Source organism: Eutrigla gurnardus, assembly GCF_963514095.1.
Source record: "Eutrigla gurnardus genome assembly, chromosome: 5".
Classification (NCBI taxonomy): domain Eukaryota; kingdom Metazoa; phylum Chordata; class Actinopteri; order Perciformes; family Triglidae; genus Eutrigla; species Eutrigla gurnardus.
The window spans coordinates 23,578,013-23,594,017 of NC_139919.1; the positions used below are offsets into that span (position 1 = coordinate 23,578,013).

Below are 16,005 nucleotides of genomic sequence, written 5' to 3' on the forward strand. Positions count from 1 at the left end.
GGCGCCCCCGACTCACTGCGTCTTCTTGCAGGGGGGGAGCGGTGATACGTCGACAGGTGACATTGTAAGAGTCGACGGGCACTGAACAGCGACAGTAGCACTGATGAGGTTTATGATTGGTGCAAAGCTTCTCTGGTTTGGTGTAATGATTAACGCAGGAGTCGAGCCTCTGTGTGAACTCACTTCTCTCATTATCCATTCTGTCTCTGCAGATGTGTGAGTGTAGAGTTACCCCCCCCTCTAAGAGGTAGGGCAGAATGAACAGGTGTGGCACTGTTGACATTTTTCCTTCAGAGTGAAAAAAACAACAAAAAAACATCTGCATCATCCGCTGAAGCATCCGAGAGGTTTTTTTGTGTGTTGTTTCTCCCAAAGGCAATGCAGCAGCTTGAGCATCTCACCGATACAAACCGAAAAGGATTTGTTATCTGCCTCGCGCAGCCGACTGCGAGGTGCATGAAAGGGAGACCGGCTCCGTCAGAAACCAGTTAGGTGTGAAGAAATTCTAGCTGTTGACACTACCAGTCGAGGCACTTCTGCTCCCACACCCTCGCCTCTCTCTCTCCTCCGCTCCTCCCAGCAGTGAAGCAGCGGGTCTCAGCTCCTCTCTTTCTCAACACATGCATGGTACCTTTTTAGAATGCAACCCTGTGGGACTGTGTATTTGCTCACTCTCACCATCACATTGCTGTATGCCCAGAGGGGGGGAAAACAGATTTTTTCCTTTTGTTCTGTCGTGCTTGCTGAGAGTTTTTGTAAAAAAGATAAAATGCAGAAAGATTCTCTAGTCTTGTATGAAATAACCGTTGACTTCCAGTGATCAAGGCACGACGCAGATGGTTTAAAGGAATTGAAATGACAGCTTGCTGTTTTCGGCACAATAGACGGTCGGTTGTAACAGGCGTGAGTCACCCAGGTGGGGGTCCGTCAGAAGTCTGCAGGTACGGACTACAGCGCACGTTCCCTCCAATTCAGGCCGAGTCAGCAGAGAATAACAGGTGTGCTGTTAATGAGGGCATCGTTTGGTTTGCGTGAGACCGAGAGAGGTGAGTTCCCAGAGAGCGAGGCCAGTCACCGTGAGTGAGAGACACAGAGAGAGAGAGAGGGTCTGTCTGGGGCAGGGAGGCAAACACAGTAGCTGTTAGTCTGGTAGCAATGACAGCTTTATCACCACCACAAGGTTTATGGCTGTGTGAGTGTGTATGGGGGGGAAGGGTGTGTGTTTGAATTATAGATCATAAGCTATTCTACTCCAGACATGACAGAATTCCACTACTGTCATGCAGTTAAAACATGAATCCACTACAAAATCCGACTGGCAATTCTATGAATGATGGATTAGAGTGGATTCCAGTGATTGTTAAACAACTTTCTTTTTGTTATTTTTTATTAGATTGAACCACTGCCACTCTGCTCTGTGTGTGATCAGTCTTGTTTTTTTTCTGCTGCTGAAGCCAATTTATAGAAAGGGGGAAGTACAAAACAGCAATTTAGGGAAGGGAAGCAATTTATAAATACAAAAAAAACAGCTAATTGTAGAACGGAGAGGACTTTTCTCAATTTCCCTGCTGAATAGGGAAATTCCAAAAGCTGCTCATTCTGCAGTGCACCTGGATTGTCAAGGATATTTTATATTTTTGTTACAAACGGCTCCTCAGCCCAGCAGGAGGTCTGAGGTGAACACCGCAATGGCAGGCGTTTGGTCTTTTAGCGACTCGGTGGCTTTGCTGCTGACATGGGGATGATGAGAGTGATCGCGCTGACAGGCCAGCAGACAGGGTTCACATGTGGAGTCACTCGGTCACGGCAGCACTCGAGAGAGAGGGGAGGAAGGAGAGATTCTGATGGAGGAGAGGGGGTGTCGAAGTGAGCACACAACAGGCGTCTAATTACCTCTCAATGGGAGCCTTGACTCCATGGAAACGCTCTGTTCTCTCCCAGAGCTGCCTCCACATGGCCTGCACGCCGTCACATGGTCAGCTATCGACAGTCTGTCTTTATGGATCGTCTGGGTCAAACAAAAGCAATGGAATATGATTAGATCCCAGGTGTGTTCAATAAACCGCTGGAGTAAGCCTTGAGATGACGCCATCAGGGTTATCTCAGGAAGCGTTATGGACGTGAGACGAGATTCGACATGGAACAACCACGGATTAATGAAGCGTGTATTCCAACCGCTGTCTCTAATCATATCAAAATACACATGAGGCATGAGTTTGAAGAGACCAGACCATGCAACCTCCCCGCGCTAATTAGCCGACCTCGACATCATACATCAGCCGTGACACGCGGCGAGGCCTCTGACCGCGCAGGTTGTAATGAGCGGACAGACGTACTTCAGCGGGAACAGAGGCAGCCGTGATGAAATTACTCACGTGCGGTTATTAGATTTGTATCCGTCTCACTCGTCATGTTATTGTGCAGGTTTGATTGAGAGTAATACAATGCTGAGTGGGTGTTTGGATGATGTCTAATTAAAAATAAGTGCTTAAAGGACTACTGAGGGCGCTGCACGTAAGCATTGTTTCATTCATCCTTTTTTCCATCTTCATGCTCTCAATCACGCCACTCTGTTTCCCCCCGTTCCATACTCCATTCACTTGGCGGGCTGGTAATTCCTCCTAAGTGGCACTTGAGGCAAAAATGATGCCTGTTTAGGAGCGAGACAAGATCACTGATTTCCATCAAAGGAGCATCACGGGTGGTTGTACATTTATAATATTATGAATAATGCATGGCTGTTTTTAAGCCGTTATGACCATTGTGAATGACAGATTTGGGGCGCTGGAGGCGCCGACGTGTGCTACGTGCTCAGTTAGAGCCAATCTGTGCTCGGCTTATTATCTCCAAATAACGTGATAGATTGCACGGTCACATGTCGCAGACCTTCAATGAATGTCAGTGCACCATTTCCATCCACTTTAAGCAGTCGGTGGATAACGGTGATCAACCCTCGTAGTCAAAGGGTGCAACATCTCGCTTCATTGAGAGGAAAACGGACTGCAGCCGCACCTCTTGGAGGAAAGTCGGACAGATGGTTGTCTTCACGGCGAAGGAATGACCTCACTTGGACTTTGGTGCGCTCCCTCAGCACACACACAACCAAATACACACGCATGCGGCGCACAACTGTGTCCGAACTCGCTCAGGAATGAGGACGGCTACACGTGCGCAGGGTGTGTTCACGCAGAAGCATTCCCAGTGAGCTTTACATCCAGTTGGATGGAGCTGGTGTGCGTGGGACAGGTGCCAGGCTGTCAGCGTGACCCCCCCCACGGCTTTAACACTACAGGGGAATTCCAATAACAGGGATTTGGGAAGTGCGTCCCCGTTGAGCTCCCGCGAGTGCGATGCCCGACCTCTGCCGGGCTCGTACCGCGGAGGACGGCCGGGGAATGGGTGGGGGAGCTGGAATGCCTCGACAGTAACTCAATCCTGTGTTTGGCTGCCGTGTGGGTGCAAGTGTGCATGCATGTGTTTTTTCAAGGCACAAAGAAGTCATTTGTTTTCTGCTCCACTCCTCCCCGAACACACACACACACACACACACCATTAACCGACACTAGTGCGCTAGCTTGATGTTGTTGCGACGTGTGCACGGTGACATGTGTGCGGTGTTTTGTGGTCGGCGGTGCCAGGCCGTCGCCGTGCAGCTCGGCGGCGGCGGTTGGCTCGGCCCCCTGCACCTCGGCATTCGGTCCGGACGCCAAGTCCCTTTTGAGCTCCTGTTGAGACGGGGGATGATGGTCGGGGCGCGGGGCCAAAAAGCCTCCCGTGCCAGCAGCTCCCACTGGGAGAGCAGGCTGCTGTAGGGCCATCTGTACAGGCGTGCTCACAGGGCGCATGGAAAGTAGGGCGTGTAGAGGGAGATAAAGGAGGAGGGGGAGGGATGGGGGAGAAAGGGGAGTTAAAGGCTGGCTGACAAAATAAAGGTGTTTACTTTACCTTCCTGTCATCGGGAGAATACTCCATTATTTTCTCCAGTCGCATCGTTCCAGCTTTCAAAGAACACTGTGGGAAAATTTAGGCCAAAGCGGCAATACTCTAAGGCACACGAAACGGTGTCAGGAGCAGAAATATGCGAGGAACTGCCTTTTTTTAGAGCGCACTCCCGAAATAGATGAAGTGTTGGAACCGTAATGTGTTGAAGGAGCGAACATGTGGATCCTAAATTAGAAAGGAAGTGTTGGAGTATGGAAATGAGTTGGCGAGGAGGGAGCGATGGAGTCGGCAAAAAGGGGGGGGGAAAAGGAGTTAGCAGTCGGTGAATTTAACATTCATAGAGCCTAGACTGTCTGCACATTGCCCTGGAGGGAATATCACACTCTCACCTCCCCTCCACAGACCACCGTTCTCTGCTATCTTTGCCATCTTACTCCTGTACTCATCCCCAAGCAAGGCAGGGGATGCAGGTTTACCTCCCTGTTTACCGTGATCTCTGAATCCAGGGAGCATCTCCAGAAACAAAAACAAAACATTGCAGCAATACCAACTCCGGATATTTGCTGAGTTCTGATGATGCAATGACACTAAGAATAGCATCACATCTCCGTTTTGCTCTTGCTTTGTGGTGTTTCTACATATATCTATATATGGTATCTGTATGTCATATCCTCTCTGTTCAAAGAAATGTAATAAGTCCTAAACTACAAGATAGAGCAAAAAATCGAACTATTTGATCTGTTATCATTTACTGGGAAACAGTAGGACTGTGTGTTAAAAACCTCTTCTATTTATATTTGATCTTTTAATTCAACAACACGCCTGATTAATCTCAAATGAAGCTGCTTGTAGAATGAAATAGATGGAGTTGTACCCTCTAGGACAAGGACATGAAAACATGCTTTTAGGCTTGAGGGGAAATGCTGTCAGGCAAAGATAAGAATGCTGTTTATGGGTCCAATAATTCAGTCAAGTTGGGGCCTTGAAAACATTTATTAATATACTATTAGTATTTCAAACTCACTTATCAGAAATGCAGCTCATTCCCATCCAAATTGTAATTTGCATCCTGACGAAAGCATGTGGGTCTGGGATATATATATATATATTTAATATATATATATATATATATATATATATATATATATATATATATAGTATTATTCCGTTAAATGTCCCTCACTGCAGACAAAGCCTATATTGAAACTGAGCCAAGCAGCAGGACCCAATAACAACGACGGCGACCCCAGAGTGACTTTGTACCCATCTGACCCCACCAAGGAGCCGTAACTCTTCACCTTTGACCCCTGACTCCTTTAATCATAGAGGTCAGACAGTGGTTTGATTTTTCCTGAATAAGCCTCTTCAGTTTTAATGGAGAGCCGTCTCTAACGCTGATTGTCCTCATCCATTAACTCCTTCGGGGCAGATCGCATTTGTCAGCAGCTGTGTCAGCATTCCTCTCAACACACACACACACACACACAGACACACACAGACACACACAGGTAGGTGTGTGTAATACTGTGGTGAAACAGGTTTTACAGAGATGAGGCAGATGGCTAGTAGAAGACGGAGATTAACAAAGTTGTGAAGCTGCTTGACAGCTTCAAGTTGCTCGTTGTGTCAGTAGTGTCATTGTTCCATCAACACATACCACACACACACACACACTCACACACATACACACACACACTAGACGCTCAAAGGTGCTGATAAAGATTGTGTGTCTTCAGACAGTGCCGTTCTGTTAATCACGATAGAACAAAGCAGGCAGATCCCCTGATGTCAACGATAACAGCCTGACAGAATCACAAGACAAAATACACTCTCACACAGACACACACGCCACAAGGACCTCGAACAACGACACTCCCCCAGCTGTCTAGACGGGAGTGCAGGGCTGCTGGAGATCTCGGGGGGGATTAGAGCACACACCACTACACTCACCTGTTCAGTGCTGCTTGTTTCTCATTGTGTTTGTTCATGCGGCGTTGATGCAACGTGACAGGCACCGAGGGAAACGGTTGTGTATCATGAGGTACGGAAACAAGTTATACATAGAGTGCAGCTGATGAATGACTTCTCGGTCACATTGTAGGAGAACGGTGAGGACGTGGTGTTGGCCCTGGTTGTGAAATAGCACAAGAAATTTTGAAAAAAAATGGAGTAATCCATGACTTTTTCTTGGTCAGACATTTTTCTTTTGTGGGAGTAAAAAACAGAGACTTATCTTTTTTTTTATTACATGCATTCATCTCCCTTGTCAAAACCTGGCGCCTACGTTACCCACAATACAATTGGACACAACAGTTCAGTCAGATTGGGATGTGTTATGATAGTTGACCTGTAAATAGAGGTTGATGTGTGAGAGTCTAAGGGAAATTCAACGTGCCGTTTTCCTGTTATTGTCACTTTTGACTTCTTGGTGTTTTAAAAAAATATAATATCCACGTTTTAATTATTTTAAGGTTTAAAGTTAGGCATGGTTGATGGTTGCCCAAGATGGTGATGACCTGAACCGTCCCCTTTAACCTTCGGGTCTTCAGAAACCTATGCGTGACGTCACTATGTCTACTTGAAGATGCATCAACGCAGCTAAACCTAAAACCAGTTTCACACCAGTTTCATTGTGACACTGCGATCGAGGTCAAACGTGTCATACAGGGAAATGTTGACTGATCTATCACAACACGTGCACGTCAGTGGAGGAGTTACCTGATTGACCTTTTGCTCACAGACCGTGAGCAGCCGACTCACAGAGATGCCGAGCTGTGATGAAATGATGAATCAGAGACGGAGAAATGCTGCAGGGAGGAGAGGAGAGCCGAGGAGGAAGCAATCGGGAGAAATAAGGAGAGTGAAGATTATCACCAACGATAAGAGGAAATCATTGACAGTGTGGGCACGTAAAATAAAACTCCAAGTCACTCCCATACATATATGAATACAAACACACCGGCAGAGGTGTGTGTGTGTGTGTTTGTGTATGCATGAGATGACTCGCAGATAAACTCTGGATTTAGTCCCACACACTCCTAGAGCTGTTATCTCCCCGTCGGTCCTATCAAAGAGGAAGTTCCTTCGTTTGCTTTCCTCCTGCATCCGTGTTGTTCCCCCGGCTTGTTGGATTTGTCCATTTCTCTGTTTACCGGGCCGCGTCTACTCGGTGGCTGCATGTTGTAATCCAATCCGGAGGAGGTCGCTGGAAGGACTTCCCCCCTTTGGAACCTATACTGAGTGTGACAATCATGTTTAGAGGAGGGAAAGGGCCCAAATGTTGTATTAATGACATTGTGGAATAGCATTTTAGATTATGGTTTCTCAGCGTATGTTAAGTAGTAATGACACCCTGCAAAATGGACTATTTAAGAGATTCAAAACATCGATGTAACATGGTGTGTGTGTGAGATTTTCCTACTCAATATTTAGATTGATACAGCTCCGTCAGATGTCCTCCGCTCACAGGCTTTTGCCATTTTTATAGCTCTGAGGTGCAGACAGGAAGATGACGGCCATCTTTAACCACAACATCTATTATAAGAGATATATGGCTGTGGGTTTCAGCGGTGGAAGTCGGAAGAGAGGCTGTAAAACCACCCTATAGAAAGCATCCCCATCCCCCCCCCAGCCTTTAGTGTGCCTGTCTGTGTGCCTGTCTGTGTGCGTTCGGGTCTCGGTATGTACAAGTGCATGAGTAAGTGCTCGTGTGTAGGGGAGAACAAAGGAAAGCTGAACCCAGTTCACACAGGAAACTTGAGACATCAACTGCGCTTCTGCACAGCAGCGTACGCTTGACCTTTCACCCCAGGGACCAGTGACACCAGTTTATCGAGGGCTGCTGATGGGTGTGGGGGGAGGGGATGCCTGAAGGTCACCAGAGGATGACACGGTTGCAGCAAGGCTGGACCATTCCTAGGTTTTCCTCCAGTGGACGATGGCTGATCGTGTAGATTTTCTTTTTACTGTGAAATTGTTTGTGGTGTGTTAGAATGTATTTTCTTCTGCTCTGCTGCCGTATTTCTGTTAGTATTTCTGTGCATATTTGTGTGTACACAAGCACGATTCTGCCCCAACACAAGCTGTTGCCTGAGCTACAAACAGCAGGAAGAATACGGCCTGTTAACATCAGAAATAACTTCCTGCGTGTTGCTCAAGGCCTCTCTGTGGGTTTGCTGCCCTTCTCGTGACTGCTGCAGGCAACGTGGGCTTCCTGCCCCCGACCTTGCCTGAAGGCACCCAAGAGACTGCAGTCGTCCTCGGCGATGATGAGTGATTCAGCTAGACGCTGTCACCAGGTTTTGGGCCTGTGGGATCAGGAGCACAGCGGAGTCCATTTTTGTTTTTGTAATTAAGGCGGAGATAAGAAACCAGAATAGTGCTGGAAGTCCAAAATTGAATTACTTGCCAATGTCCTCTACCTTGCCATTTCAAAACATGTTCTATTTAAGAGGGGTCTCTATAATTTATCAGTTGCTTGATGTAGGTGATGATAAGTGATGATTTGGATTGCACCCTGCGGATCATAATGCTCGTTGTTTCTGTAGTATCTCTACTCGAGCGTGCGGCGCAGTAAGTGCTTTTTTCCACTACAGCTGCAGTGTTGGTCCATTGAGGGGAAAGAACATGTTGAATTTTTAAAACGTGTAACCCAAAGCGTTCTTAAAGGGAAAGACGCACAGGGCAGAGATGAGTGCCACGCGATCGCTTTCAGGCAGCAGCTGTCTCCACGGCTACGGAGTGACCCACATTTTCGTCCCCTTGTCTTGTCGATGTGGGAAACGGGTGCAGCTGTTTGGGAGGGGGGGGGGGGGGGGGGGGTAAGTCCGTATCCCTCGACGACGGCAGCGGGTCATCAGTAGGATGGAGATGAGTGTGATGTGAGGCTGCAGAATGAGAGTGATGATGCACTCGGAGGATGAACAGAAGAGAAGTGTGTGTGTGTGTGTGTGTGTGTGTGTGTGTGTGTGTGTGTGAGTAGATCTATTGTAGTGTGACAGATAGAACGTGCATTCAGTTCATTCACTGTCACCAAATGTACTTCCTTCTTCATCATGTATTCTACATTGAACTACATTTCCCCCCCCCCTGTGTGTCTGTTTGTGTTTTAGACAGGAATGCCCCAGACTGTGTGCTCAGGCACCATGTTCACCACTCCCAGTGGCTTCAGCCCCCACCTGGCCTGTGCTGAGCCTGGGGAGGAGGAGGAGGCCCCACAGGAGGGTCCGGGGCCCGGTGCTTGCCTGGCTGACGGGCCCCCGATCACCTCCGCCTCTCTGGACACCCTGATCCATAATCTCGTGCCCACTGCCGATTACTACCCTGAGGTTGGTGGAAATGTACTATTCCTGAATAATTGGGATTATTACTGTTGACTCATCCTTTAATTACAGAAATTACAGTATTTCTTTCTTTATTGGTCTCAGTGAATGTCTCCCTCTGCCCTTTGACAGAAAGCCTATGTGTTTACCTTCCTGCTGAGCGCCCGACTGTTCCTCCCTCCTCCGGAGCTGCTGTCCAGGCTGTGTGAGCTGTGCATCAAGCAGCAGCAGCTGGATCAGAGCCCACTGGATACGGTCAGCACTGCACCACGCACACAGACATAACTCTGCACGAGCTCATGAACAGGAACCGAGGCAGACACAGCAAACGCATTCAAGCACATACTTGTATTCTGCATGTAAGCAACCACAGATTATTTTTTTTTCTTTTTGGGCTAGATTGCTGACTTCATCGTCGTGTTGTCTTCTGCTGAGGGAGTCACAAACGTAGACCACACTAAACCCTTTTTCACTTCTTCAACAACAGGCTAGAGTACGCAAGTTTGGTCCCAAGATCCTGCAGCTGCTGACGGAGTGGACGGAGACGTTCCCGACGGACTTCAGGGACGAGAAGATGGTCGGGCACCTTAAAGACATCATCCACAGGATCGCCCCGTGTGACGAGGTGGTTATATAAGAGCAGTCCAGTCAGGAATTAGTTTTCATTTTTGAAAGGATGCTAGATTATCTTTACAAAAGAGAAAATAAAAATATTCCACGTGACGTTTCTGCAGGATGATAATCTGTGATGGGATGTAAGACTTGTAGTCGTTGCCGCTATATAGCCTCCACAAGCCGTAGCTGCAGAGAGAAACGCTCTGATGGGGAACGAAATTCAATTATCATCAGCAGCACTGTAGCGGGGTGATGGAAGGAGTGAAGAGTGTCGGGTGTTGGGTGGGTAGCCACAGCTCCGCGTTACACAATCCTTCATGACAGGAGAGGCGAGGCGAAGGGAAGGAAGTTAGAGGAGTGGCTCTGTCTGCAGCCTCACGGGAAAAGCAGAGAGAGGGAGATGGAGATGGATGGAGAAAACGGGGGCGGTGGGATCGCATCCAGGGGCGCGGAGAGCAGAGGAGAAAGGAGGAGGGTGATGGAGTCAGAGTGGAAGACCGGGAATAATGGAGTCAGAGTGGAAGACCGGGAATAATGGAGGGAGGTGAAGAGAGGACAGAAAGAGGGGAGGAGCAGGTGGTGATGAACGTGTTGCTATTTCCAGCTTGCTGTCGACTGTATGGGTGTGTGTGTGCGTGTGTGTGTGTGTGTGTGTGTACATGTGGGAGCCATGGGGTCATTTGTGAGGCAGAGTGAGCTCACAGTCATCTGGAGGGAGGGGCAAGGAAACACACATTCCTGGATGCAACACAAAAGTCTTGTGTTGATTAAACTGAAAGGTTAGATTGAGGTTAATTCTCATTAAATGCTTTCACCGTTAGATAATGTCAAACTGCATGGCTGTTGTGGTAAGAATAAAGACGATGTTTGTTAAACCGTTATGTTTTGGAGATTAAATGTTATCACTATGTAGCAACCAATCACACGGTGATGAAGTTAATGAGGTAGCTTAGTTTGTCAATTGCCAGAAATGTATTAATTATTTACAAATTAGTTGGATGTTACAAATTACACATTTACAAGATGATGCAGATACATACAGAGCTAAACAAGGATAGCTAGCACACTTGAACATATCGCTGTTATATACAGGCAAGAACTGGACAACAAACTATACATGTACAGGTCAGGGAGATACCACTACAATATTATACTTATGGAAACATATAAATAGTACACCACAGTGCCATTTTACTCTGTAAAAGGTCTTGCATTCAAAGCTTTACTAAAGTAAAAGTACATTTATTTATTAGCAAAAAGTATTATTTTTAGTATTATTATTACAGGTTAATTTTAGTATAAACAGCGTTCTTCTTTTCTCATTAACTGCTTTTTTTTTTATAATGGAAGGCATGAGTCTGTAACAAATCATCATATTTAGATGCTTATCAATATCTGATATAAGATTAATCTGCAAAGTGACTAAAGGTAAATAGGGTGAAGTAAAAAGTACAATATTTCCCTCTGAAATGTGGTGGAGTAGAAGTATAAAGTGGAATAAAGTAGAAATATGCGCCTCAAGTACCCGAAGATTGTATGAAATACATTTCCACCACTGCAAGTCTGATTGTTATTATGTTCTATGTCTGCTATTAACTATGAATGACTATTGACAACTGAACATGTAATGCTTTTTTTTAAATGTAATTGTTTTAAAATAAAGGGCCGGGATAAAAGCAGTAAGCATTAAGAATTAAGTGCTGACATATGTGCTCATAACGTGGCAACCCAGAAGTTCCTCTGATTTATGACTATCACTGATCTATGAGGAAGTAATACATTATTCATCCGTAATGCCTGCTCCTCTCCTCCTCTCAGGCGTACTGGAAAACCCTGAACCAGGTGTTGCAGAAGCTCAGCCAGCGGCTGGCCCTGATGAGCCAGGGGGAAGAGAGCATCCTCAAGGTCTCCCTCAATGCCTCCTCCATCTCTGACAAGCTGGTGGCCTTCAAAACCAAGCCTCCGCCCATCCAGAAGGACATGCTCTCCATCTGCAACGACCCGTACACACTGGCACAGCAGCTCACCCACGTGGAGCTGGTAAGGAGGAGGGGGAGCGCGGGTCAGACAAAGGTCAGGGGAAGGGATGATAACATGGGTGGACAAGGAGGAGTGGAACGGATGTTGGATGGGTGGAGAGAGGGAGCGAGGGACGGGGAAGCATGGGCGGAGGAGGCACAGGCCGAGTCAAGGACATGGAAGTCGAGAACCAAGGAATGTAAGACATCAAACGAGGAGATGAGAGGATAGAAAGACACGTGAGGGTGATGGAAAATGAATCTGAGAGAACAAAGGCAATAAGGTGGGAGGTGTAATAGAAAAAACAAAATTGGCAGACTTACTTAACATTGTGATCTTGTAGCATTTTGGATCATGGGCTTACTGGTCTTCACCCAGTATAACAAAAAGAACAAAGGGAATCACGCAATGCAACATACATGAACAAAGGATCTCTGCAGCGTTCCTCACATGGCATGCATGGTGCCTTCGGTCTATTCATGTGTGTCTTGATGTGGGCACGTGTATCTGGGGGTTGATTGTGTTTCTGTGTGTGTGTGTGTGTGTGTGTGTGTGCGCGCCTGAGTAAGCTTGTACCCTTGTCTGAGTGGTGACATCACCCCAGAAGTCAGTGATGAGCCTGAGGCTTCAAACAAAGGGGATAAAACCACTGTGGATGTATGTGACCTGACAGCTTCACACTCTGGCACACACACACACACACAGACACACACACACACACACACATAACAAACACACAAAGGGAAAGAGGAGTCAGACAGGCATTTACAGTGTACACACACATAACTATTTCTATTGTAGTGTTTAGCTACATGTGAATTGTGATTAAAAAGAGTTTCGATGCCATTGTGCTGTGTGTGTGTGTGTGTGTGTGTCTGTGTGTGTGTGTGTTATGAGCTGTTATATCATAAGTGGAGTCTAATGAATCATTTTGATTTCCACATGCATGTGTGAGTGCACACACAGTTGTCTTTTAATAGAAGTGAGTTGGTCTCGTGTCACTTTGAGGAAATATGATCCCAATGAGTCATGTCAGTGAGTCATTACTTCCCCTTCATTGATTGACTTCCATTACTGAAATGAAAGAATTATTAATGGGACTCAACCCCCCATTTGGTGTCTGTGTTTTCTAGGAGCACTTGAGTCATATTGGGCCAGAGGAGTTTGTCCAAGCCTTTGTTCAGAAAGACCCGCTAGATGGAACCCAGGTAAACAAGTATTTATTTATTATAAATCACCCATTTCCTGTGTATTTTAATGTCATTTTCATGTATGATGTTTTGTCATATCAGTGGACACCCATTGTCCCAGGCCATCTCCAGTTCTGATAAATGAATACGGAGGTGCCCTAAACCTGCATTCTCTCTACTGGCCATCAGGGAGCGCAGTTCTTAGTTAATTTATTACCTCTGTAAACATTGTAAATATCAGTTTATTATCTCAATCGCTAGTTTCAACTCTTCTTCAATACAGCGTGATGTCCATTTTGTAAATTACAGTCTGATTTAGATTCAAATAGGGGTGTGGCTTCATTGTGATTGACAGGTCGCTATTAAGGCGTCACTACTGCGGCCTCGCTACCACGCTACCAATGCAATTAGCTACTATATTTACTTCAACATTTTTGCTGTAAAGTTTACCTTCAAATTATGGAAGTTTCTAGCTTTGCACCCGAAGGTTGCTTCTTGGGGTGACTGCAGCTTTGCTTTGTCAGATCCACCCGTCGCTCCTCTGCAGTCCAAATATGGTCACTGGTTGCAAAATGCCAAACCCGAGGCTTCAAAAATGTAAGCCACAAAAATGGGTTATATCACGATTACTACGTACACTTCTTATGTGTCCTCAGGTCAAACAAATTCAGCATTTTCATATAGTTTTGTTTGATTGAGGGATTCTAAAGGAGGCAGAATGTGAGAATAGCTGTAATGTGGTTTAAAAAAAAAGTCTCCTGACATAAAACCCCTTGTATATTGTGTTGTTGGGGTCTAATCAGGATTAGTTTCTTAAGGGGCTATAAATGTCAGCAGGCCACTAAGGTCACATACAGCACAGCATTGTGATCAAACACAAGCTGTACCGAGCACAACTACGTCGTCTTCCCTCTCTGTACAACTGTTGAACGCTTTCACTCTCTTTGTTTCTCTGTGTTTTTCTCCGTATTCAGTCACCGTCTCTCTCACTCATCTTCTCTCCGTCTGTCCCCTATGGGGTTTTTTTTCTCGTGCCCTCCATTGATCGTGTTATTTCCGCTCCCAGCTCGCCGTCTTTGTCATTTATACTCACATAAGGGGGGCAGCCTGTAGATAGGAAGCTAATTAGGAGGAATTCTCTATGGTATCGCTTCTGATGCTGACTTTGCGCTTGTGTTCGCGCTTGTGTGTCGTCTGCAGCCGTGTTACGGAGACCAGAAGAAGAAAACCTCCAACCTGGAGGCGTATGTCAGGTGGTTCAACAGACTGTGTTACCTGGTGGCTACTGAGATCTGCATGGTGAGTGGCAAATGTTGGTACAGCTGGGACTCAGATATTCTGATATTAGACTTTTAAAAGCAAAGAAACTGCACACAAAATATATTGATTATGACAAAGATGAAATATATGAGAACCACTCTGAGAACTGATGAAAAGCACTTAAATCATGAAGCAGACATCTTAAGGAATGGGAGGAGACATGAGAAAGAGAGATATTGCCTATTTGTATGCATGGGTTGTGCCTGTTGAGTGGAAATGTATATCTGAAACTGAAAACTGAAATGTCCCTATATTGGATGTGTTATTGTGTTTTTTTTAATATTGCAGTACAGTATTTCATTCTTACAAATAGTGGGGCATTAGACAAAGACAGTTAGTTGTTACAGAGCATCACTGCCCCTAGTGGTTACCTTGTGTTACTACATTGTCACCTGCAAGGATAGTTACCTGCTTGTGCCAGTGCTTGCAGAGAGAGAGATAACATTAAATGAAAGATTAATAAATATAAAACATGTTTTTACAGCCAGCAAAGAAGAAGCAGAGGGCCCAGGTGATCGAGTTCTTCATCGACGTTGCCAGGGAGTGTTTCAACATTGGAAACTTCAACTCCCTGATGGCAATCATCTGTAAGTCTAATTTTGCGATATCTCAAAGCATTATCATTCTGTTGCACGATCTGATATTGATAGTTGGAATCCATTTCCTCCCGCAGCCGGTATGAACATGAGCCCAGTGTCACGGCTGAAGAAGACTTGGGGCAAAGCCAAGACTGCCAAGTTCTTCATTCTTGAGGTAAGTGCAACTAATCAATGTAACTAGGCGGTACAAGACAGGTGGTAACTCGAATTTGACAGCGTATTTGCTTGTTGCCGTTTGCTTTGACAGCATCAGATGGATCCCACAGGAAACTTTTACAACTACAGGACAGCCCTGAGGGGCGCCGCCCATCGCTCTCGGACTGCCAACAGCAACAGAGAAAGGGTAGGGCTCAGCACGGCGTCGCTGCCAACAGTCGGGAAAGCACGCTGGCATCGATTCAACCCTTCATTTTCATCTTCATGTACATTTACCTGCCTGTTTCCCTTTCTTCAGATTGTGATCCCCTTCTTCAGTCTGCTGATCAAAGACATTTACTTCCTGAACGAAGGCTGTGCCAATCGACTGCCCAACGGCCACGTTAACTTCGAGGTGAGCCGGTCACCGTTTCTCATGACCCCTGCCTCATTTTAACCCATAAAAACTTTATAACTAGTGCAATGTTTTTGTCTCTTAGAAATTTGTGGAGTTGGCACGGCAGGTCCGGGAGTTCATGACATGGAAACAGGTGGAGTGTCCCTTCGAGGAGGATCGGTCCATCCTCCACTACCTCCACACCGCGCCCATCTTCAGCGAGGATGGTGAGAACCTGGTTGTACTCGAGGCCTCGGACCTACTTTCTGCATCCGCTGTGGATTTTCCAGCTACTTAATCGGCCCTCTTTACTTGTTTCCCAAATCTGTCTGTTTTCGTTCTTCCCCAGGACTCTACCTTGCATCTTACGAGAGCGAGAGTCCAGAGAACCAGGTCGAGAAGGACCGATGGAAAGCACTCAGGTAAGAATAACAACACGTCAGATGGGAGATGCCACATCGACACAT

General features: G+C 46.2%; 2 protein-coding genes across 3 annotated transcripts in view; one reads left to right on the forward strand and one right to left on the reverse strand.

Moving 5' to 3' along the window:
* Positions 1-16,005, reverse strand: part of tmem126a (transmembrane protein 126A) — a 33,081-nt gene that overhangs the window by 13,742 nt on the left and 3,334 nt on the right. The gene's annotated exons all lie outside the window — the stretch shown is intronic.
* The window catches only part of LOC311013133 (ras-GEF domain-containing family member 1C-like), a 102,740-nt gene that overhangs the window by 654 nt on the left and 86,081 nt on the right, over positions 1-16,005 (forward strand). For both annotated transcript variants that reach the window (XR_014597110.1, XM_084009073.1), the window contains exons 2-13: positions 9,054-9,269; positions 9,396-9,518; positions 9,751-9,888; positions 11,697-11,918; positions 13,031-13,105; positions 14,288-14,386; positions 14,892-14,994; positions 15,081-15,160; positions 15,254-15,349; positions 15,461-15,556; positions 15,642-15,765; positions 15,888-15,960. Coding sequence is in view for 1 of the 2 variants with exons in the window: in XM_084009073.1 (XP_083865199.1) it covers positions 9,060-9,269; positions 9,396-9,518; positions 9,751-9,888; positions 11,697-11,918; positions 13,031-13,105; positions 14,288-14,386; positions 14,892-14,994; positions 15,081-15,160; positions 15,254-15,349; positions 15,461-15,556; positions 15,642-15,765; positions 15,888-15,960 (1,439 nt within the window). In the remaining variant the exon portion in view is untranslated. The remainder of the gene's footprint in view (positions 1-9,053; positions 9,270-9,395; positions 9,519-9,750; positions 9,889-11,696; positions 11,919-13,030; positions 13,106-14,287; positions 14,387-14,891; positions 14,995-15,080; positions 15,161-15,253; positions 15,350-15,460; positions 15,557-15,641; positions 15,766-15,887; positions 15,961-16,005) is intronic.